We start from the raw sequence: 24,424 nt of genomic DNA on the forward strand, positions 1-24,424 counted from the left end.
GGTGGGAATACGCACATTGTTGTCATCACAGATTACTACAGTAAATGGGTAGAGGCTTGTCCCATAAAAAAGAAAGATGGTCTATGTGTTGCGAGATGCATTTCATCATCCATTTATAGGTGAACTAAATCTGCACTATTTTAGTAAACAATACAATTTAAATGATTTGGATAATTACAACACAGCTGTGTATGTACCTAATACGTGAACATTTTCTAGATTTGGCCCTGCAAAGACAATATTTTGCTCTCAAAGTGCTGACTTCTGTGAAGAGGTGAAACCCCTTGTTAAATTACAATACATTTAAACAAAACAAGTGTTTTACTGTTTTGTAACAGAATTATTACTGAATTATTACTATTTTAGGTTACAAAGCATCTGTGTGACAGGTGGAACATAACGCAGAGGGTGTTGTCAGTAGACCAGCCCCAGCGGAACGCTCTGCATGATCGCAGCAATAATCTGCTGAGAGATGCCATAAAACAGATGGTGGTGGAGAAACAGGTGGAATGGGATGATTTTCTCGATTCAGTTTTGGCCGTCTTTAGGACGTCAAACAACCCTACAACAAAATTCACACCACATTTTCTAATGTTTAACAGAAAAGCCAGTATATCTAGTGAGGTAAGAAAAACAACATTTAAGTGATGTTAATTCAGTTTAATTGATGACATGGAATGTATAATGATATAGCAAGAGCTTCCATTGGTGCCATTTCTGATCTATTTCTTTTCTTTTTTTTTTAAGATAAAATTTGAGCCACTTAGTTACAATCAGGACCGGAAGGAGTATACCCTTAATGAAGAGGACACAAGCTCTTTCCTTTCTTCCATGCAGGAGCAACAGAATACCGTCAAACAGATGGTAAAGTCCGAGCATTTGTTTTGTGTGGATGAAATATTCACTGTCCTTGAATTTACTGGAGAACACGTGAATGGCTTTGGCGCTTCATCAGATTTCTGAGAATGTTCATTTTTGCTTTCCAGGTGATTACAAATATGAATGTCGCCTACAGACAGGAAAAGAAGAATGCAAAACGCAAGGCTAGAAACATCCCCCCCATTACTCTCACTGTGACTGACCCATTGTTCAATGCAGAGGAGTCATCCTCAGCAAAAAAGCTTAAGGACAGCCTGTACCTGTCATTTCCAGTAGAGACGGTCTTAACCACAGTCCAGAATGTACCACAAGAAAAGAAGAATGGCTTAGAATATCCTCTGACAGGCTCTGATGTACACTGAAAATCTTGCTTTGATTGGACTGATATTATAAAGGCACTGTTACAGGCTCCAAATGTGTATGTACAGTCTACAGCTTCAAGTATTTGGATCCTGGCTGTAAGGTGGTCCACAGAGAGCATTTCAAGTGGATGTTTAAGAGTTAAAGTGGATCACCCTGTGCTCCCTTTGAGTTTCAATACATAATGTAGCGAGCTGAAATGGGTGTATTTCGATCCAAGACCTTCAATAACACTGATGAAGTTCATAGGTTTTGCTTTTTTATGCTGCAGAAAGTATTTGTACAAAGTGAATTCATTCTGTTAGACATTCACTGAACTACATACCAAAAGATGTTTGCATGCTTGTCGAATGTGTATAGCTTATTGATTGTGTCCCAAAATTATTTTATTTGAGCTGTAAATTTGGTGAAATAATCATTTTTATGTATCACCTTTTATTTAAGAGAAACTTCTTTTGAGTTATTTTTGTCCAACTGAATAGTTTTGTTATTGTATAACACCATGTTGAACGTTTACAAATAAACAAAGTGTTTTTCACTATTATTGATGGTGGGTCTGAATCTGCATAAGGACAGTTATTGCTGATTGCTAGACCCAAAAATAAAGTATTCAATTGTGCTTAATTGTTCATTTCTCAACTACCTACCCATTCAACTAAATGGAAAATAATCAGGGGCGTAGATTCCAGGGGGGATGGTATAAATTTATATTTATACAATGATCAATGGAAACATGCAGATTCTTCACACTGTGACCATTTATGTCATAAAGTTGATTACCACACAAATTAATTTATATTTTATCGTCCCTCCTTTTCTTTAAAAAAAGGAAAAAAAATCTTAATTGTAAAGCACTTACAATGGAAGTGACTGGAGCCAGTCCAGACATTTTTAAATATGGTTTCAAAAATACAGCCACAAAATGTAAACAACATGCGTTTTAACATAATTTTAGTGTGATAAAATCTCATACTAACCTTTTCTGTGTAAAGTTACTGTATATCCAATTTTACAACTTTGTTGCCATGCTGACGTAGCCTACCGCCGTAAACAATACTATTTAAACAAATTTAGAGCTTAAATACAAGTTTTAAAAGAAGAATTAATGTAAGTGATTTTGTAAAATTATGAGCTTCACATTTCTGCTTTTAAATCCTCAAAAAAGTGGCCCCTTCAATTGACATTCACAACAGCGGCATCTTTGATTTTTGACGGGAATGACATCGAGGCTGTGATGGACACACATACAGTCACTTCAATGGGCTGTACTGTAGTTTAAAATGTTTTTGGATCATTCCGCAGACAAAACATTGAAAACGGATCTTTCCAAGAACATTCAGTAGACAAAAAACTCCTGACAACATGAGTTGTGAAAAATCAGATGTGATCTAGGAGCAGTATCCAGCTTTATACAGTGTATATGCCATTGAAGAAACAGCAAGTTTATTCCTCACAGCCTCATTTTCATGCCCATTAAAATTGGATGGAGCTACTGTAAATAATGTCTATTGTAGCCTAAGTACCTCACTGTAACCTCTATTTTTACAAGTTGTACAAGAGGTACAAGTTGAGATGAATTGAGCTTAACTTGTAATGAACCTGGAATATTCCTTTAAGAATTCTGTGCTACAAAATATTAAGCCTGGATAGAACCAGATAATACAATTATATCCGCTTTTAATACAACGTATGTCCTCCTCACATGCTTCACAGAATATGTAAATACTCAATTATTTTCCAACATGATCAGAACGCTCTCTGATTGCTCACTTGTCACGGAGGCAGGGCTTTATTACTGTATTCGTTTCACTTCCTGTCATTGCACTGCAAAGAGGCAATGGAAGTTATGTTATTTTGTTGGGAATATTAATTTATGAAGAAAACAATGAGCTGATGGCTGATTCTTAAAAATGAAAGGAAAGATAAACTTGTTTGTCATATAGAAATACTGTTCTTTACTGTCCTATTGCAGGAATCAAGATACCGGTGTCAGGCTATGTTCGCAGGCCAGCAATTCAATGTGAGAAGTGCAGTAGGCCTACATTAAAATAGAATTTCTTTTATTCCAGACCTGTCTGTCTGAAAAACGCAGATCGGAGGTTTTTATGTTGTTTCATGGATTAAAAGTGTTAATTAACTATTTGGAATTGACCTACATTTACCTAATTTAGGCTAAGTTTGTGTGGTACAATAGTTACAATCAACTGAACATGAGGGTTGTGGTGATTGTCAGTTTCACCTGGTTTTCAATGTTGTGGATACTGTGGTCACCACAGTCTTGTATGTCCATGGATCAAGTCTTGATATATTTGCAGATGAAATAGAGGACTTTGACATAAAACACTCAACACTAGACTTGTGGGGAACAGTTCTCATCAGGGCCACTTTTCTTTATGGTGCCTCCATTGGGGTGTTCTGTAACAGGAGTGGTGGCCCATGGAGGGTATCAAACCTGAGTACACTGGTTGCTCTCATCTGCCTTTCCAATATGACTTATGCTCTGGCCAAGTTCTTGAGGCTTTCTGAGGAGAAAGCTCTAATGTATGACCCCTGGTGCCTAAGTTTGTTTTCCTGGACTTGCATAGCAGCCATTAGCACCATGACATTATGGAAGCTGCTGGCACAGATTCCCAATGCTGCTGACAGGGAGGATTGTGAGGAGACGGAGAGGTTGATGGATGTCATTGTGACGGAAGATGAGTCTAGTGAGAAAAGCAGAAAAACAAGGAAGGACCATTGAAGGGCCGCAGTTGGCCGTTTGTTGTTGTACTGTAAGAAGGATTCTGCTTTGCTGTCCATTGTGTTCTTCTTTCTTCTCCTCTCTGCTGTGGGTAAGTGGGGGGGGGGGGGAGGGTTTCTCAACAGCCTCTTGCAGTTATGATATGATTTGAATATTCAACAAATGTAACATATTAGCTAAACAATTCATAATTAATTGCCTGTTACCTTAATCTCTCATTTGTTTCAAACAGTAAAACTTGCCAATGTGGACCCAGCATTCATTCATAACAAAATTAAATGTTTTATTTAAATATCTATAAAATGGGCCTAGTCATTGAGAGTGGAACTGGAACAGATTTTTTTTAGAGTTTTAGATGCTGATAGATAACATGTGATAAATGTTTAATTAGTAAAGCATTTAATTCTAATGAAACTGCCTAATTTGCTCTAGAAAGATCAACCATCAACAAGTTTACATTAAAGAAACATTGTAGCCTATTTTTAAGATTTAAGCATTTCAGTTTCATAACAAAACTGAATTGAGTAATCTTATATATATATATATTCAATTGGATGGAATGTGTTATGAAATTGAAATGCGTGAATCTGAAAATTATTTAAAAAAAATGTTTTTTGTATATATGGTGATAGAATAAAATGTTATATATATATATATATATATATATATATATAGTATACTGTATATATTCATTGTTTTTCTAATGAGACAGATCATAATTTGCCAAATGTTCAACAATATTTACTGTATCAAATGATAAAGACATTTTAATCATATTCACAAGAGAGCTTGTGGTTTTCTACCTTTTTTAAAGTGATATTTAAAACCTGTAGGACTGTTAAATTGCACATAATTGCAGTGTTGTGCAGTAGTGTGCTGTGATTGCACTGGTTGTGAATGGCATGTTGCACAACAACCACATGAGGTAGTTTAACAGAATTGTATCCTACAGTGTTCCTCAGAGTGTAAATGTTTGATTTTTCTTCCCTAGATGAAGCCTTTATACCTTATTACAAGGGACAAGCAATTGATGGCATTGTATTACATAAAAGCATGGATACTTTTGCCAAGCCAGTGATTACTCTAACCATGTTGGCTTTGGTCAGGTGAGCCATTAGGTTTTAATGTATCTCATTAATTTATTTTATAGGCATTAGTTTAGAGATTCCATTAAACACACTTGTAACACTTTGCAATAAGGTTCCATCCGTTAACATTAGTTAATGCATTAGGTATCATGAACAAACACATAACACATTTTTTTTACAGCGTGTATTAATCTTTGTTAATGTTAGTTAATAAAAATACAGTTGTTCATTGTTAGTTCATGTTAGTTCATAGTGCATTAACTAACGTTAACAAATACAACTTCTGATTTTAAATATTTATTAGTATATGTTGAAATTAACATTAACTAAAGTTAATAAATGCTTAACAGGTATTGTTCATTGTTAGTTCATGTTAACTAACGTTGTTAACTAATATTAACAAATGAAACCTGATTGTAAAGTGTTACCCACACATCTCCTTTTGGGACAAATTCACTTGAATTGTATGGACCTACAGAGCTGAGAAATTCTTCTAGAAAAACTTAATTTGAGTTCAGTTGATGACAGAAAGTCATACATATATGGGATGGCATGAGGGTGAGTAAATCATGAGATAATTTTCATTTTTGGGTGAACTATCCCTTTAAGTCTCAAACACAAGTTGCTAGGCAGGACTACCCTTGTAATTAGTGTACTGCACGTTGCTTTCCATGAAATATGCTGAATGCTATGTAATTCACTTGTTTTACTTTTATGTTGATGCATCAGTGAATCAATAACACATTTCCTAGATGTGAGAAAGAAACTAAACCCACAATTTGTTCCCAGAATGTATCCTTCAGTCTTCGCCCAGGGCGAATAACTGCAATAGTAGGGCCCTCTGGTGGTGGAAAAAGCTCATGTGTGTGTTTGCTGGAAAAATTCTATGACCCTCAGCAAGGCCAAGTGCTAGTGGATGGCAGACCTGTGAACACCTAGCAGCACAAGTATTATCACTCTAAGGTGTGATTTTTACAGGACTTAATCTCTCATACTGTATTTTGCATAAGTATATTTTTCTTTAGAATGTAAACACAATTTTAGAAGTTATATTGGTTGAATCTGCAGCTTGCAGTGCCTTCTATTACCATAGGAGGTCAGTATTTGCTGATAATGTAAATGGGTGACTTGGCCTAACAACAAGTAAATCAGAGATCTAAGTGCTTTGTTTTGTTATAGGTGGCACCAGTAGGTTTGCCCGAACTGTTCAGATGAATATCTCCTGTGGTTTGCCTGAAGCTCCCATGGAGGTAGTCATCAGAACTGCGATTAATGCCAATGCACATGACTTTATATCTGGCCTCTCCAAAGGCTATGACTCTGGTGAGTTAATTTCTCTGTAGTTGTTAACTGTACAATACAGTGGTATTTTGTATATGTTATGTGTGAAGAATCATTTTTAACGTGTGTACTAAAACTTTGTTAGAGCTCACTCCAACTCCATTTTTATTATATTTATTTTTTCTAACTCTCCTAAATCACTTTTGAATACCTTCTACATTGCTACAATAATAACAGTAGATATTTAAACTCCTCATTTATACTTGTTTGATTTGCTCTCCATGATTGTAGATCTATTTATCGGTTTTGCCGATTAATCGGTACCGATAGTCGCTTTTAAAACTATTAGTTTTTGGCTATTGGAAGCTATTGGTTATAAAAATAGTCCACTATTGGTTATACAAATAGTCCAGTCTGTTTCACATCTGAACCTGTTTCGCTATAATCTGCCTAGAGTGGCACTTTAAGTGCACACGCCCTCCGCCTCGCACTGCTACCGCTTCAAGCAGTTCAAACAATGGGAAGAAATGTGTTTTATTAGATAATCAAATGTTCTGAATTGAAGCGAGGGCATGCAAAATAAATTAATAAATAAATAAATAAATGTGACTTTATGGAAATGTGCCCCATCAACACATACTGCACATCATATATCCAATTTCACATATTATGAATAATAATAAACCTTATTACTTATTAAACCTCATCTGGTGAAATATGCATATTCAAAACCCTTAATCTGCTTATATATAGGCTATGAAAAGCTTAATTTTGTTAATACTTAATATAGAGCATTTCAACACGGTCAAGTCTCCATCATTTCAAAATAAGAGTCCCTGGTGTATTTCTGGCTTGTTTATACCTAAAAATCCTGCGTTATGCACCAAATCTTAGATTTATCTGGTTATTATTGGGATTTTGGTTGAACAATAATCTGCATCTGGGATTTTATTCATTTTGGACTCTTGTAGCCGCGGTGTCTGTGCCCATCATAGTAAGGAAAGAGTAAGAACATTTTTATTATATAAATCAATTTGAAAAACTATCAGCCGATTAATTGGTTATCGGCCTTTCCCACTACCTTAGTTAACGTTTCAGTAAAATCATTTATTGTTCAACCTGCAGTTATCAGCATTTTATGCTGTATTTCTTTTTCATTTGTCTGTTTTGCACCAGAGTTTGATGAAACATATCATAATTTATCCTGCTGCTCTGTCCTCTGTTATAGGGGTTGGGGAGAAGGGTACTCAGCTGTCTGGAGGACAAAAGCAGAGAGTTGCTATTGCCCGAGCTATCATCAGAAACCCTCGCATTCTCATTTTGGACGAAGCCACATGTGCACTGGATTCAGAGAGTGAATGCATTGTGAGACATGACCATTTCACTGACAGGCCAGGGCTAAAGTAACCTTTTATAATTTAACATTACATCTAATATCATTTTTCAGTCTCACATTCAACATAATTTGTGTCAATGATTTGTTTCAGTTTCAGCAGGCTCTGAGCACAGTCTTAGTGATAGCTCACAGGCTGAGCACAGTGGAGAGAGCAAACAACATCCTAGTGATTGACAAATGCTTTAAGGTGGAGCAGGGCCCTCATGCTAAACTCATGGCCAGAGGAGGCCTCTACTGCAAGCTGGTGCAGATTCTGGGCACTGAGGTAGAGGCGGAGGATCACAACCCACCCCCAGCCCCACCCTGGAAGCTGAAGAAGATAAGGAGAGTGAAGAGGACTGTAGTGACACTGAGAAAGGGTTGATATGTGCTCCAGTTGATTTTTGGTGTGAAGACCTTAACTCTAAATTGAATTTTTTATGGTGTCTTAAGATACATATTTTTAATGGTGTCTTAAGATATATTAAAGTGTGCATGCCAAGTGTGTTTACTAGACTGGGAAACTACTTTGGATAAAGATTTATGCAATAAACACTTGAAATACTTGATGTACTGTACAAATGTTTGCACCTAAAGTGAATATCTGAAATAATTTGATCATACTATAAAACTTAAGGAAATAAAGTGAATTGATGTGCAATTACCTGTCTCTTAAGAAAAACATGGTGTCTTGATCTACACTGAATAAATTCAGTAAACAACATTTAAATATACAAACTACAATCATTAACACAGTTGTGCCATTGAAACGTGTTTGCAAACCAACTTTGATTTTGAATTTAGTTCTGTTTAAATAATAATAATAAAAAAGTTATCAAATTTTTTTTTATCATTTTTATGCAATCAAATTTATTTTTATCCAAATAAAATTTTTTTTTATTATTATTAACAGCATTTTTCCCCCAGTGTTTATTTCATCTGTAAATCACACATACAGCATATACCTCACATTGGATAGTAAAGAGTCAAACATAGTTAATATAAGTGCAACAAAACAATGTACGTAAGGGGTATAAAGTAAATTAAAATTAAACAACTGACAAAGCTTTACAGATCTTTAGAGTCTTCTTTGCTTTATGATTCTTCACGTTTTTCAAAGTTTTTAAATGAAGCCTCACTTCTGTCACAAAGAGTGCAAAATTGGGGTTTTCTTTTGCCCATTTACATTTGTGTATATAATATTTTCCATAAATAAGTAAATTCATAAGACACATTTCCTTGAAACTTGTGTTTTAATCAAAAATTAAATATCTTTACAACACAGATAAATTCTCCTGTCTGTTAATCTGTAAAATAAATATTCCCAATCCAATCCAAAACAATTTGGTATAAATTCACTCATAAAACAAATGACATTTAGCTTCTTCTGACATATTACAAAACACACATTTTCCATCAATATCAGCCTTACATTTTAGAAGCACATGGCTTACAGGATATATAAGAGGAATTATTTTAAAGGAAACTTCTCTTACTTTATTGGTAACACAATACTTTCGGGTGACATTCCATACCGCTTTCCAATCAATACAGTAATTTCTAGAATTCCAAATCATTTTAGCACCAAGGATTGAAATTTCTATGCACATACTCCTAATCAGGGCCGTAGCAAGGTATTCTTTGCCCCCTGACTGTATATTGCTCTGGGCCCCTTTCCTATTAAAAAAATACAGTTTAGAATTGATTGTGGAGCCCCCCTGGAACTGTGGGCCCCTAGAATCATTTCCACCTTTCACCCCACTAGCTACAGCCCTGCTCCAAATGTAACAGGGTTGTCTTTAATGCAACAAACATGTAATTAAATTTCAAACTCAAAGTTCTGTTTCATGCCATAGGTACCATTTCCTTGTATTTTTTAATTTTTATAATTTCTCCCCAATTTGGAATGCCCAATTCCCACTACTTATAGGTCCTCGTGGTGGTGCGGTTACTCACCTCAATCCATGTGGCGGAGGAAAAGTCTCAGTTGCCTCCGCTTCTGAGATAGTCAGTCCACGCATCTTATCATGTGGCTCATTGTGCATGACATCACGGAGACACACAGCATGTGGAGACTCATGCTACTCTCCGCGATCCATGCACAACTTACCACGTGCCCAATTGAGAGCGAGAAACACTAATAGCAACAATGAGGAGGTTACTCCATGTAACTCTACCCTCCCTAGCAACCGGGCCAATTTGGTTGCTCAGGAGACCTGGCTGTAGTCACTCAGCACACCCTTGATTCGACCTTGCAACTCTAGGGGTGGTAGTCAGATACCCAGTCCCCCACAATTTCCTTGTATTAATCTCATGAGACCGCTTGGAACTGAATCAAAAACCATTGCATAGTCTTTAACCGTCACTGGAATGACATATGTTTGAAGGAATTCTTAATAGTAGAACATTTGACCATCATCTTTAAATAGTTGGATTAAACCATTGTCAAACAACTTTTTAATAAACAAAGATTTATTCTTGTTGGCCTATTTGATATCTCTATTGTTCCAAATAAGGCATCGATGGGGAGATTTTTTTTTATACATATATATATATATATAAGTAGCCAAGATAATAGGGCTTGCCTATGAAAATGTGCTTATTTAACTGGGATGTGTTCAAAGCCAAATTCGCATTTCAGTAGAAAATCAATCCCACCAACCATTCCAAATATGAGATTCCGCTAAATATACCATATTTTATCTCTGCAACTAATAGTCCTTAATAAATGTAACTTTTAACTCAATATTTTATGTCCTAAAATCAAGCACATTCAACCCCTCTGGTTCTCGTGTATTACATACAATAAAATGAAAAATTGTAACGGCTGACGTCACGCACGTTCTCCTGCCGTCTTCCGGTAGTTGAAAAAAAGCATTGTTCATTCCAACTCCGGCTGACCGCGTTCCGCTGTGTCCGGAGTGTGATAGACACTGCTGTGCCAGACAGACATGGCTGGCTTTGGTAACAAGTTGAGCTCTTACTCCTTAACCCAGTTAAACGAACTGCTCGAAGATGAAGAGAAGCTCAACACAATTATCAACGAAACGGAGGAGGTAAGTTTCTTTTCTTTTTCTTTCTTTTTTATTTTGAGAACAGCGTCGAGAAGTTACCGTGTTGATACAGATTGGAAACAGCACCATTTTAATTTATAAACAGAGTCTGCTTCATAGGCCATGTATGTTTTTAAGATCTTGTCTTGTATTTCCCACTATTATCATGTATTTACAGTGGGAGTTTTAAATGTCAGCGCTTTTCGAGTGACTTTAGTTAGTTTGTTTTTGACGTCTCTCACTGCGTCTGAAAGTACTGTGATATCATCCGTTAAACAACATATCTTCCATCAGGACAAAGCGACTTTTTACTGACGCAAAATAGTTGGAAATATTTCGTCCATTATATTATGTTTACATGTATTTATATTGATCATATGTGGAAAGTAAGTATTATATTTATCATGTGGTCAACCAACCATTTACCTGTTACGAGTTAAGAATATTAATTTCCCCCGTGGGGTCCCAGTTCTTTGTGTTTCACTTCCGAGTGACAATGCCATTTTCTCGTGATTCTCATTTGTATTTTTCTAGCATAACTGACTTATTCCAACTGGAATTGTTCACACGTTAGTTGTGTGTGTGTGTGGGCAGGTTTTTTTTAGCTTACAAACTGGTAATTACAAGGGTATTATGCTATAAATGTGATTTATGAGGACATTTCTAGTGTCCCCATAAATCACATCGCTTAAAAAACATACTAAACGATGTTTTTTTGAAAATATAGAAATGCAGAAAGTTTTTTGTGAGGGTTAGGTTTAGGTGTAGGGTTAGGGGATAGAATCTATAGTTCGTGCAGTATAAAAATCATTATGTCTGTGGACATGTCCTCATAAGGATAGCCACTAACATGTTAGTGTGTTTTATTAGTCTTGTCTGTTTTCTAAATTTTTGTTAACGTCGTCATGTCATGGATGAACCACATGTCATTGAATTGAGTATCTTACTTTAAGAAACAAAAAGAACTGGTTTGCCATAGTCTCTCTCTCTCTCTCTCTCTCTCTCGCTCTCGCTCTCTCTCTCTCTCTCTCACCCCACCTAAATATACATATTTTAATTGTTTTTAAGTTACATTGTTCCTTGTGTATTTATATGTATGGTGATATACTGGCCAGACAGAATCTGACTGCCCCCCCCCCCCCCCACAATATTTTCAGTGCAAATTGTATAGGAAAATCTGCAGAATTCAGCAGAAGGGATTTTAACATAGTCAAATGTGTTAAATGGAGCTGAGGGTGCTACAGTCTTGTTGGTAGCTGAAAGAATCATCAAATTAGCCAAAATATTTAATAAACCAACACGCAAGTGGTGGATGTTTCAATTCTCCCAAAATCTGCACTGTTTTAACTGTATGCTATTATCCTAGGATTTTGTAAAAAAAAAAAATATTATTGGAATTTGCATGTCAGTCTTAATTGCTAAGGCAAAACCATGAAATGCATCTCTGAGCCAACATTGCCAAATCATGCAGTATCACTAAAAGCTCTGACTTACTGTTTAAGTTCAAAGTTTGCCCAGTTGTGATTAGATGACATTCAGGTTATGTGTTCACACCTTTGAGTTGACTTAACCTCCAAATTGATGGAAAGATGCTGACCTCAGCTGAGTTCAGAATGACATACTACTAGATTACTCTTACTGTTTTTCTGAAAAATCCTGGCTTGCACTAATGTATCTGACAGACATGAGTATGTTTTTTTGCTTGGTGTGCTGCAAGCTAAATATGGGAACATTTGATATGTTATAGAACATTGCATTACCTGCCACCTGAATGAACGGGTATATAATACTTGTGGACTGTCAGATATCAGTCTGCATGTCTTTATAAGGCTCTTTGAGTGTTGCGTGTTGAACAGACCTATCCAAAAGCCCGCTAAACTGTTGGATTTTTGCTGTCCTTTAAGATTGTTACTTGTCAGACTGTATGATATGAACGCATTGAGATTACCATGGTACACTGTGCGATGTTATGTATGTTACACATTGTAGCCGACTGTGGTCCCAATCGTCCCGATCAGTGACCGTGAGCGTTGAGGAATAGAAGTGAAATGGCGAGATTTGTCTGGAGGAGCATTTGTTTTATTTTATATTGAAAGTCAGGACATCAGCATTTCCATTGGTCCAATACCACTCCATCACTGGAGCATAGCATATAAAAAGAAAAATGGATTGTGTCAAATAGGCCTATAATAATAAGCCTGATCACAAATACAGAAAATTACAGATGTTGAGAATGAACGGTAGTCTGGGAGGTAGCCTAAAGTAATAATTAGCTTCCACAAGCAAATATTCATCGTGGAAATAAATAGACGTGTGACACGAAAATGACAAAATTCTGGTTTCACATATGGGAAAACAAAAAAGGTGTGTTATAGTACATCTTTCTTCTCTTTTAGATTAGTAATCTATAGGCCACACAAAATTTCGAAAAATTCATGCAGGCTAATATATCACACTTGCAAATTCCCTATGGATAATGCACAAACATGACATAGATTTGTAATATTGTATCCAATTGTATCTGCTGATTTTCATTAAAACGCCTCATATATACATACCAATATAAATTGTTCAAAGTTTTTTTTAATGAAATTGGATTGGTGTGAATCTTGACTAAAGAAGTTTACTGATGCTTAAATTACATTTATTAAAAGTAAAATAGTAATTAAAATAAAGTTGTAAAGAAAATGCAAAAAACGTGTTAAAAAATGCAATCATTTCTTTATTTTCGTTTTGTAAGCTCTGTATTTAATTCGGGGAATAATGCTTTCATATTGCTGAAGTGTTACACTTTTCTCCAAGTATTTTCTGCTTATTTATTAATTATAACTTTTTATCTAAAATTAAAAGAAGAAAAAGCATTGAAAGAACTAGAGTAGAGTGATAACTGGGCACAAATGTTGGTGCAGACACAGAACAGGTTTCTTTCCAACATTGTAAATACTAATAGTATTACTCAAATGATAAAAAAAAGTTTACTCAACTTAATCTTAAGTTTTTACTATTCTTACTAGTTTTAATTATGTTACCGTTACTCTCTAAATCCTAAAGTTGTCATTAATAAAAACAATCAAGTTGTCCTAATTAAACAATACTTGAAATGTCACATTTTGGAATCAGAACTCAAATACATAAGTTCTTTAAACTTTGGCTTTGAGTACTACTAACTCAAAATTATCAAGTACAAAATTGCTGTGTGCAATACTCATAAACACTTGCACTTGAATAAATTATGTATGTTTGGTTACATCAAGGTAACATATTTTATTTAAAAATGTATTTCATTTTAATTCTTATGACTATTGTTGTTGTTTTGTTGTAGCTGGTTGATAATTGAGATTTATGTGAAGTCACTATGAGGGTGATTAGTGTTACCTCTGGTGAACTTGGAGCCTGTTAAGTTTAAGCCATTCTTCTTTACTCAATTGTACTTTACAAAAGTGCAGATTTATGTGCACTAAGAAGTACTGAGTAGAGTCCAATGTGCCATATGGCTAACCTAGAGTCTTGTCATCATTTCCCTTATACTATATAAGACATGTTATAACCCAATTTAAATAATTAAATCAAAACAACGATACTTTAATCATAGATGAGTTAAGCTTACTTGTAACTATTTAATGTTACTTAAAAAATTAGGTTCAGTTTATTTGAGCCAAATAAGTATGCTTACTTAGAAAAAGCATGCAAACTGATTGCCTTGAAAAATCTAAGTAAGGTCAGCTAATTCGATTTTACAGTGAAGTAGCATACTCAGCAGTTTTCTCTGAACACAGTGAATTGGGGTGCGAGAGAGGAGCAGACTTTCTCATCTAGCCATCGTATAGCAGTCACACTATACGAACGCAATGCTAAATTTCTGACACTGCCAGAATTTCGTCTGAGGCTAAAGGTCATTGCAAAGACTATTAATCGGCCCTCGGTGAGTATGTCACACTAAACTTTGTAAGATTGCCAATTTTGCCCTACGACGAAATCCTTTAGGATTCCTGAAATTTGTCTCAGACGGCAGAATCGTGGCCAGAATCGTACAGTGTGTGACTAAGTCAGACTTGAAGAGGACTGGCCTTATGGAATCAGTGTAAAACAATGATTTGCATCTCACAAGCAAGGGTTGCTGTATTAAAAAGAGAATTTGCCTTAATATTGTCTGTCCCCATCTAAAACAACAACTACTACAACAAACCAACAAAAAGGTTGGGAAACACTGAGCTATAGCTCAGTTTATCAAGTTTAATAGTCTGACATCCACATCCCATGCTACTTTTGCCAACACTTGGTGATACTGCTGCAATGGGATGGCCTTCCTGGCACACACTGTAAAAGTCTAGAATAACATGAATGCTTGCATATAGAGGTCAACCGATTTCTGGAACTATCGGTTATCGGGCAAAAATCCACACCGATAGTTTTTCCCTGTTGCATCCGGTGCTGGAGCGGCTGGGAAGGGTCCGCTGTCGTTATACAGTATGAGATCTCTTCACTGATGCCTTGTGGTGTTTGTTTTGACACGTGAGACTATACTCTGCGTGGAGCGGAACACTTCAGATGCGGATTTAAAACATCAACAACTAAAAGGTATGTATACATACACTGCAGTACACATTGTCATATCATTATAAAGTAATTCATTTGTTGACTAGATGCTGCATTAGTAGAGAACAGCAGTATGTTTGCCGACAAGGCTGAGAGGACACTAACATTAAAGCTAACCTCAAGCGGTTAGAACAATGTGACAAAAATATTTAAATGTCACGATTGTTACCATCAAATATCATCTATTTGCATTAGTTTATATCCAGCTGGTCACATTTATGCATTTGTTAGTTGCAAATTTAAAGCTAGTGACGTGAGAGAGTAAATTAATATCTTCATGCAGCCAAGAGAAACTTATAAACATATCAGAAACGCATCTGATTTCAATAAAAAAAAATTATCCTCACTGTAATACGATGACTTCAGATCGATCACATTCTTGCGCTAAAAAAGGCTAGACACAGCGCAACAAATACAGTTGAACAGAAAGCAGGTGTCTCAAGATGCTTTTAAAGTTATTTTTAATTAATCATCTAAAAACAGCGCTCCTGCATGAGATGCTGAATAAACAAAAACAAAGGGAAACAAAGATGTTCGTCTAGTGCGCATTTACATAGAAAAACAAATGGATGGTTGCAAAAACGTTCAGTGTGAACAGCCCCTTACAGTTGGTGGAGGTCTTTAGCTGTTGCGTCTTGCTCTCTTATAAGCATTTCTCAGATTTAGCATGAGTTTAAATGCTTTTTCATGAAAGATGTTCAACTTGGAAATGCGTGTCTGTCTTGAGATCCTCGCGTTCAGTTCCAGTCTGTTGTGTTCCGTTTGTTTGAACAGCCACTGACCTGTGCTCATAGTCTGAGCCGCTACACCACCGAGTCGAATGCTATCTGTGAATATTGCTACTCTACATACAACTGTACTGAGTAAAAAACAATGTGGTGTTTCACTGTTATTATGAAGCTTGAGTCTGGCGTAGTAGGAATCAGTGCAAGTGTAACACCATGTGAACTGTCTATTGAAGTGTTTTCCCCCCTCATTTTACTTTTAACTTAACATTTGAGAATATGGACTGACTAAAAAAATTTATTTATGTATTTTATGCACATTAGTTGAAAATGAAATGCTCTTTTTGTTTAACAGCCAGGATAGGAATGTTCTATGCAATAATATAACGGTGCTAAATGTTTTATGTATTTATTGCTCCCTCTTGTGGACAAAAGAAACAATGTCAATTTAAAAAGTTAGCTGACTGAAAATTCGAATATTAGTTCATATATATTACAATTTATATATTTATTTCATTTAAAAAAGTACAATACATTTTCATGGTTCAGTCAGTACTGTTTAATTTTGTAATAAAGTTCAGCACTATTTTACTTTGAGTGTTATTTTTTCATTCAGGATCAGTTTTAAAAACTATCAGTTGATTAATTGGCTATCGGCAGGTACTGCCCAACTTAGTTATTGGTATCAGTAAAATCCACTATTGGTTGACCTCTGCTTGCATACTTGTAGTGTGACATAAATGGGAGGAGGCATGACAGTTAAAAACTATTAAATGTTCCTTATCGTCAAAGGTTGATGAGTCACAATGGATGGCTGGTTGCAATTAAATCTGTTTTTGTAAGGCGCTTGAAATAGCATACAGTTCAGTTTATGAAGATGTTATGCATGACTCTGTGTTTTGAATGCACAGCCGGAATCTTTTGGCATTGACCTCTCTGGTGATGAAGAATAATTTATTTTGGGCAGCAAAGCTCTGCATGTGGTGATGCTGTAGTGAGTATATTATGATCACCTGGTTCAGGGAGAGGCTTAAGGTGCGGTGACCTACATACTGTATCAGTGGCCAACTGAGTCAAATCAATTTGTGCACAACTAAATTTAAGCCTCTTGACTGATTCTCAATGGTAAGTCTCTTTCATAGGCTTAGAGACAATAATTAGGTTTGTCACAAAGCATCACATCCCATTTTTGTCTCTGACTTACCTAGAAAGTCTTAATTTGTAGGTTTAACGTAGGTTTTCTTATCTGTTTTTTAGTCAGCTTCTTCCTTTTAATGAACATCTGAACAGGACTATTAAAAGTGGCTTATGGCTCGGAGAAATTGTCTACTCTCTGCCAAGATATTCTACTGAATATGACTGAACAACGTCTTTCCTTGAAAACACACCCAAGAGTTAACCGTTTCCAATTCCAAGATGCATGCAAACTATATAGTGCTGTACTGGACTATGTCTAGTACAAGTCTAATATACAATTGCAATCAAAATTATTCAACCCTTCTGACCAGAAAGACATTCTTGGTGTATGAATGATCTAAAGCCTCAGTAAACAGTCAAAGTAAGTTTTTAATATTCATTTGAGTGGTTTTGAGAACAAAGAGTTCAATTTATTCAAATTTAAAATAAAAACAAACCCAATTCTCTCTACAAATGTCATGTCAGAAGTATTCAACCCCCAAAGTCAGTCATTTGTGTGCATACTTTGAACTTTTATAACAGTCAATAAATGTTTCAGGTAAGTGTTCTCAGTCATTTTGATAGCAATTGTATGTTGTCTCTCCATTGGCCATAACTTGTAGTAGATTAGGGTTGGGAATCGAGAACTGGTTCTTGTTCAGAACAGGTTAAATAAAAATAAAAACTTAAACCGTATGCTTTTCATGACTTTTGGTTCTGTTAACAGAACCCGAACGTACAATTTTTCACCGATGCTGTCGGAACACTGTACTAAGATACTCTGACAGCATTTCCTGCAGGGTAATTCAGAGGCAGTGTTGCCCATCTGCTGAATTTGTAGTGCAAAACAGTGCTACCAGTGTAGTCAGATTCCGCATAAATTACTCTTAAGGCCAAAGTATACTTCAATTGTCTACATTGCTGATTGGAACGTGCAGAGTATGCACAATGCATATTTCGTCATCAGCACAGTAATAGTGTGCATGCATTGAACATGTACGTATTCACTCGCGGTCAAAAGAGTAAAGGCCTTGATATAATTCCTACGAAATCGAAGAACGAACGGGTGTGACGTCATTTAGTATGAAATCTGGCCAAAAAGAAGGTGTTTTGCATTCGTTTCGGTGGTTCATAACAGCTTGCTAGGGTGAACTTTTAGGAAAAATTCTTATCGGCTGCTAAACACATTTTTTACTGCTATTAGTCCAGTTATCGGTAGGTGTGACCTGGAGCTCCACCTACCTTGAGGCCGATGGTTAATTTTGTTTACGTTGTTCAGTGAGTCAAAATCAGTCAACATGAACACATTGATGTACAGAGTTATTAGCGAGCTGGTGCAAATGTACCTACATCTGTACGATCATTCGATTTTTCAGGATTTTTCATTCGAAAGGAATCAAATCTTCTCAAATAGAAGTGGTGTGGTGGTGGTGTAGTGGACTAAAGCACTGAACAGATAAGCAAAAGGTTGTTGGTTCAATCTCCACAGCCACCACCATTGTGTCCTTGAGCAAGGCACTTAACTCCAGGTTGCTCCAGGGGGATTGTCCCTGTAATAAGTGCACTGTAAGTCGCTTTGGATAAAAGCATCTGCCAAATGCATAAATGTAAATACTCTCAAGTGCCCATTCACTCATGTGCCATCTGTAGCAAAAGCCATTCACACATCTGTCTAAAGTAAGATATGCCTCTAGCATCATTATTTTATCTTTGTTCTACACATTAACACTTTTATACACTCATCTTCGCAATGGTATCAGTGTCATAATAAATTACAATAACAGAGTGTAACTGGCGCATATTATGGCCGCGTGTAGCATGTTAGCGCATTAGCGTCATGAATTTATAATGTAAACAAGACAAATGAAACATTTTCTACTGCATATTTATTACTTTAAATCATCATTGAATGGTTAAAACAGCTTCTTTTACTGACCTCATGTGAAATCTGCTTGGAATGAGGCATAAAGTCATTGATAACACATTTTTAAATGCCTCCCACATCGGTGTGGCGGGTATCTGAATGTTCGGAAACAGCATACCGTTGCTCGGCTGTTTAGAACTTCTTTTTACCCCTGAATGAAGAAAGTAGAAGAACTTCTACCGCCTTAAACTTTGAAAGGTAATGCCTTTTGACCGAACGCGATCTGATCCGGAACGCAGAACATTGAAGTATACCTGGGTCTTTATGAGCTGTTTTTTTTTTTTTTTTACTGAATCAAAAACAGACAGCGTGACCATTGACCAGTGTATTCTGGTTCATGAATGAATTACTCTTTTGAGCTGGCTCTTTTTAGTAAATCAAAAACACTTAGCCATACATTAGTCAGGGCATTTACTGACTTAATCTTACTGATGAACAAAATGTGTTCTGTAATGTTGTACTTGAGGCTTGTGAGCCTTTAGGCAGTGCAGTTACTGACTGATTGTTCATATGACAATGTATAGAATTGTTATTTCAATACATAGTTAAGATAAATTATTGTGTTGCATTCATGCCTCTAAATAGTCTGTTAACACGCCTTTTGCAAGAATTGTATTACATTTATTTCTGATTTTTTATATCTGCTCAGTCAAAATTTGAAATGATCTCACATGTGGTCAGGTGAGACACATCACTGTTTACACCTGGTCACATTAATGCGTCTCCTGTGACCTAATCCTAACCTCCTTTTTAACGGATTTGGAGGGGAGGGACTCTGTTTCATGAAGACATACATCAATCACTGTTGGTGTGTTACTGCTGACATTAAAGCACAACAAAGTCAGAAAAGACAAAGGAAGCATGAAACAAAATGGCGCACTATTTCTCCCAGATGCAGCTGAAATTTAATCCAAGCACAAATGCAACATTTCGAGTAGAATTGTCCATTATTTTAGTGGATTAGTTGGATTAACCTGAGCAGATGTTCGTTCTTCTCTTAAGTGTCCCTGCATGTTGATTTCAAACACACTGAAGAAGATCCGTGATGTTCTCATGCTTGTGCATGTATCTGCTTTTTAAAATTTTCTGATCGGACGGTTATTTCCTTTTAAACTGCTCGTAACCAGCAAAGTTTACATTCTTGTTTTAGCGCAGTGGTTGATAGACAGGGGAGAGGAGGGGCTTCGCTGCTGCCGGGACGCAAACAGGACGGATTAGCATTTACACCTTAAATGTGATGTGTTCAGATGCGTTTTTGACCACATTCGTATGTGGTTTTTGTGATCTGATCACAAAGCGTTTTAGACCCCGTTTAGACCTGTATTTAGCGCTGACCACATGTGATACGATCACCAAAAACGCATCTTAATACCTGGTGGAAACGGGGTCTTTAATTCGTTGTGACACTACATGCTTAAATCCAGCACCTATTATTGTGTTGTTGGCTGTGTGTACAGTCACTTCTTACCATAATTTCCTGGTGATCATTTAATCTTTGAAATCAGATCCCAGAAATAAAAACCTAGAAGTTTTGATGTGTGGAAAGTCTCGATTTGGCCCCACAAACATTTGCTGTTCTGTCATAGTTCTGAGAGTGAGCAATGTAAATGACATGGGTTACATAATGTATTTACCTTCACTTTCCACTAAGTGGCTGACCGCATGCCATCGTTACGGCTGTCTCGATGTTCCTGAAAGTTCACTCTTATCTGTAGCCTGATGCTGTGAGAGATTTATGTACTGTTAAAGTGAAAATATGTACTCTTGTTGCAGACTACAGTGACATTGCCACGTTCTTTTTTTTTTTTTCACTCTGAAGGCATGAATGCAGTGTATATATAGTAAACACTTATTCTCTTTCTTTCTTGTTTTTTCTCTTTCTTTCATGTTTGATTGTCTATTTAAATCTGTATTTATATATACACACATCTTTGTTTTGAGAGGTAACATGTTCTTTGTTGTGTGTCCTCAGATTAAAGGACTACAACAGAATAAGATGACAACACTGGCTAGTAACCGGCTTCTGGCTGAGCAGAACCTTCAACTCCAGCCCAGACTAGACCACCAAAAAAATGAGCTAACCAAACACTACCGGTGCCTACAGGAGCACTTTGAAGCCTGTCAGCTGCGCAAGTCCAATCTAGGTAAAATATTGGGGGGAAAATGGTTACAAGTAGTTTCTTTTTCTCTTTTTCTGTTCCTCATGGGTCTTTCTGTGTACCATATGCCCCTCACACTTATATAACTACACTCTTAATCACACACCCTCTGTGTGGTTGTGTGTTGTGTGTGGATGTAATTTATTTATGCGCTGTGGTACTGTTCCATATGTTATTTCAAGAGGCCGGGAAACTGCGGTGGATAGGAAGTAAATCTGTGAACTGCTCCTCTAGGATTTAACACATGATATTATTGAGGCATGTGTACATATTGACTTAGTCATCTGTTCCAGCTGTAAGATAACTCCTGAAGGGACAGTTTTTCTAGTTTTGCACATCATTTTGAAGAAACCTTATACAACCAAGGTTTCAGTCTGTCACATACTTCTTCCTATATTTTTCTTCCTCATGGAAGTAGAAGGCAGAACTAGACAATAGCAGATGACCATGTCTCAGCTGAGAAGGATCTGTGACAGTAAGAGAACAGTGAACAGTATTCAGTATGTCTCCACACCCTTTAACACTGTGTGTGTGTGTGTGTGTGCTGGTATCATGAATAAAACGCTGTCATTGATTACTCTTTGTGACGCAGTGGTTGCCTGGAAGCTGATTCCAAACAGCATACTAACATGCGTTTCATTTTACCCTCTGTACACTCAGTGTCATCTGACTTTGCTTTTGACTTGTGGTGTATACAGGAACTTGAAGTACACTTTCGAAGCCTGGCTGTCTCCCCTGCTCTGTGCTGGAAATAATATTTAATCTGTGGTATACTGTAAGGCTGGGTGATTATATTAAACATTCATGATTTTTTTGCGATGATTTTGCTGAAGATAAAAAATGACACAACATTGCGCATTTACATGCATGTTCTTGCACCGATAATGCAAGGTCATGTAAACGCAATAAACCACGTTCCTTTATCGCTGTAAAGGCCATAAACGGCTTATGAATAAACCGGTCAACACAGGTAGATTTTTGCCCATTACACCGATTTCGCATGACATGTAAACACATTAACCGGCGTTCTTACTGGCTCATCCAATGTGCGCAAGTGTTGAGCGCATGCTTCTTCACAGATTGACGTCAAAAGCAGAGTATAACGTGATTATTTCAAATGTCATGTAAATGCGGATTTATTGCTTTGTCAGATTATTTAAATAAGCTGATTTTACAGAGTTTTTTTACTTTGATTCAACGATCTGTTTGAGTCATCACTTGGAAATGTTCTTGAAAGTCTTTGTGTGCCGTTATATGTATATATATATATATATATATATATATATATATATATATATATATATATATATATATATACAGTTGAAGTCAGATGTTTACATACACCTTAGCCAAATACATTTAAACTCCATTTTTCACAATTCCTGACATTTAATTGTAGAAAACATTACCTGTCTTAGGCCAGTTAGGATCACTACTTTATTTTAAGAATGTGAAATGTCAGAATAATAGTAGAGAGAATGATTTATTTCAGCTTTTATTTCTTTCATGACATTCCCAGTGGTTCAGAAGTTTACATACACTTTGTTAGTTTTTGGTAGCATTGCCTTAAAATTGTTTAACTTGGGTCAAACATTATGGGTAGCCTTCCACAAGCTTCTCACAATAATTTGCTGGAATTTTGGCCCATTCTTCCAGACAGAACTGGTGTAACTGAGTCAGGTTTGTAGGCCTCCTTGCTCGAACATGCTTTTTCAGTTCTGCCCACAAATGTTCTGTCGGATTGAGGTCAGGGCTTTGTGATGGCCACTCCAATACCTTGACTTTGTTGTCCTTAAGCCATTTTGCCACAACTTTGGAGGTATGCTTGGGATCATTGCCCATTTGGAAGACCCATTTGTGAACGGGTCTTTAACTTCCTGGCTGATGTCTTGAGATGTTGTTTCAATATATCCACATAATTTCCTTCCTCATGATGCCATCTATTTTGTGAAGTGCATCAGTCCCTCCTGCAGCAAAGCACCCCCACAACATGATGCTTCCACCCCCATGCTTCACTGTTGGGATGGTGTTCTTAGGCTTGCAAGCCTCACCCTTTTTCCTCCAAACATAACGATGGTCATTGTGGCCAAAAAGTTCAAGTTTTGTTTCATCAGACAAGAGGACATTTCTCTAAAAAGTAAGATCTTTGTCCCCATGTGCACTTACAAACTGTAGTCTGGCTTTTTTATGGTTGTTTTGGAGCAGTGGCTTCTTCCTTGCTGAGCAGCCTTTCAGGTTATGTCGATATAGGACTCTACCTGTTTCCTCCAGCATAGTCACGAGGTCCTTTGCTGTTGTTCTGAGATTGATTTGCACTTTTTGCACCAAACTACGTTCATCTCTATGAGACTGAATGCGTCTTCTTCCTAAGCGGTATGATGGCAGTGTGGTTCCATGGTGTTTATACTTATGTACTATTGTTTGTACAGATGAAGATGGTACCTTCAGGCATTTGGAAATTGCTCCCAAAGATATACCAAACTTGTGGAGGTCCACAATTTTTTTTCTGAGGTCTTAGCTGATTTCTTTTGTATTTCCCATGATGTCAAACAAAGAGGCACTTAGTTTGAAGGGAGGCCATCCACAGGTACACCACCAATTGACTCCAATTAGCCTATCAGAAGCTAAATGGCTAATTGCTTGACATCACTTTCCAATTTTCCAAGCTGCTTTAAGTCACAGTTAACTTAGTGAATGTAAACTTCTGACTCACTGGAATTGTGATATAGTCAATTAAAAATGAAACAATCTGTCTGTAAATAATTGTTGGAAAAATTTCTCATGTCATGCACAAAGTAGATGTCCTAAACGACTTACCAAAACTATAGTTTTTGGTGGTTAAAAAATGAGTTTTAATGACTTCAACCTAAGTGTATGTAAACTTCTGACTTCAACTGTATAAATGTTTCTTCAGTAAAAAAATATGTAGTTAAAGACAGATATATAGAGGTAAATATTATGTTTATTTTTACTTACAAATATGGATGTAGGTAAATACTTTTTTTCTAATATTGCTGTGTATTATTATATTGGTGCATTGTTTCCTCTGTTTTTTCAAAGTAAATGCA

The 24,424-nt window shown here is 36.4% G+C and overlaps 1 protein-coding gene and 1 pseudogene across 1 annotated transcript in view; both read left to right on the plus strand.

Moving 5' to 3' along the window:
• The first annotated feature begins 3,449 nt into the window (after nt 1–3,449).
• On the plus strand, nt 3,450–8,260 carry LOC127439761 (ABC-type oligopeptide transporter ABCB9-like; annotated as a pseudogene).
• A 2,343-nt stretch (nt 8,261–10,603) lies between these two features.
• Nucleotides 10,604–24,424, plus strand: part of LOC127432413 (vacuolar protein sorting-associated protein 37B-like) — a 30,801-nt gene continuing 16,980 nt past the window's right edge. Inside the window, exons 1-2 of the mRNA XM_051683465.1 lie at nt 10,604–10,779; nt 21,170–21,341. Coding sequence (XP_051539425.1) covers nt 10,675–10,779; nt 21,170–21,341 — 277 coding nt within the window. The 5' untranslated portion in view covers nt 10,604–10,674. The remainder of the gene's footprint in view (nt 10,780–21,169; nt 21,342–24,424) is intronic.

Source organism: Myxocyprinus asiaticus, chromosome 4 (genome assembly GCF_019703515.2).
Source record: "Myxocyprinus asiaticus isolate MX2 ecotype Aquarium Trade chromosome 4, UBuf_Myxa_2, whole genome shotgun sequence".
Lineage (NCBI taxonomy): Eukaryota > Metazoa > Chordata > Actinopteri > Cypriniformes > Catostomidae > Myxocyprinus > Myxocyprinus asiaticus.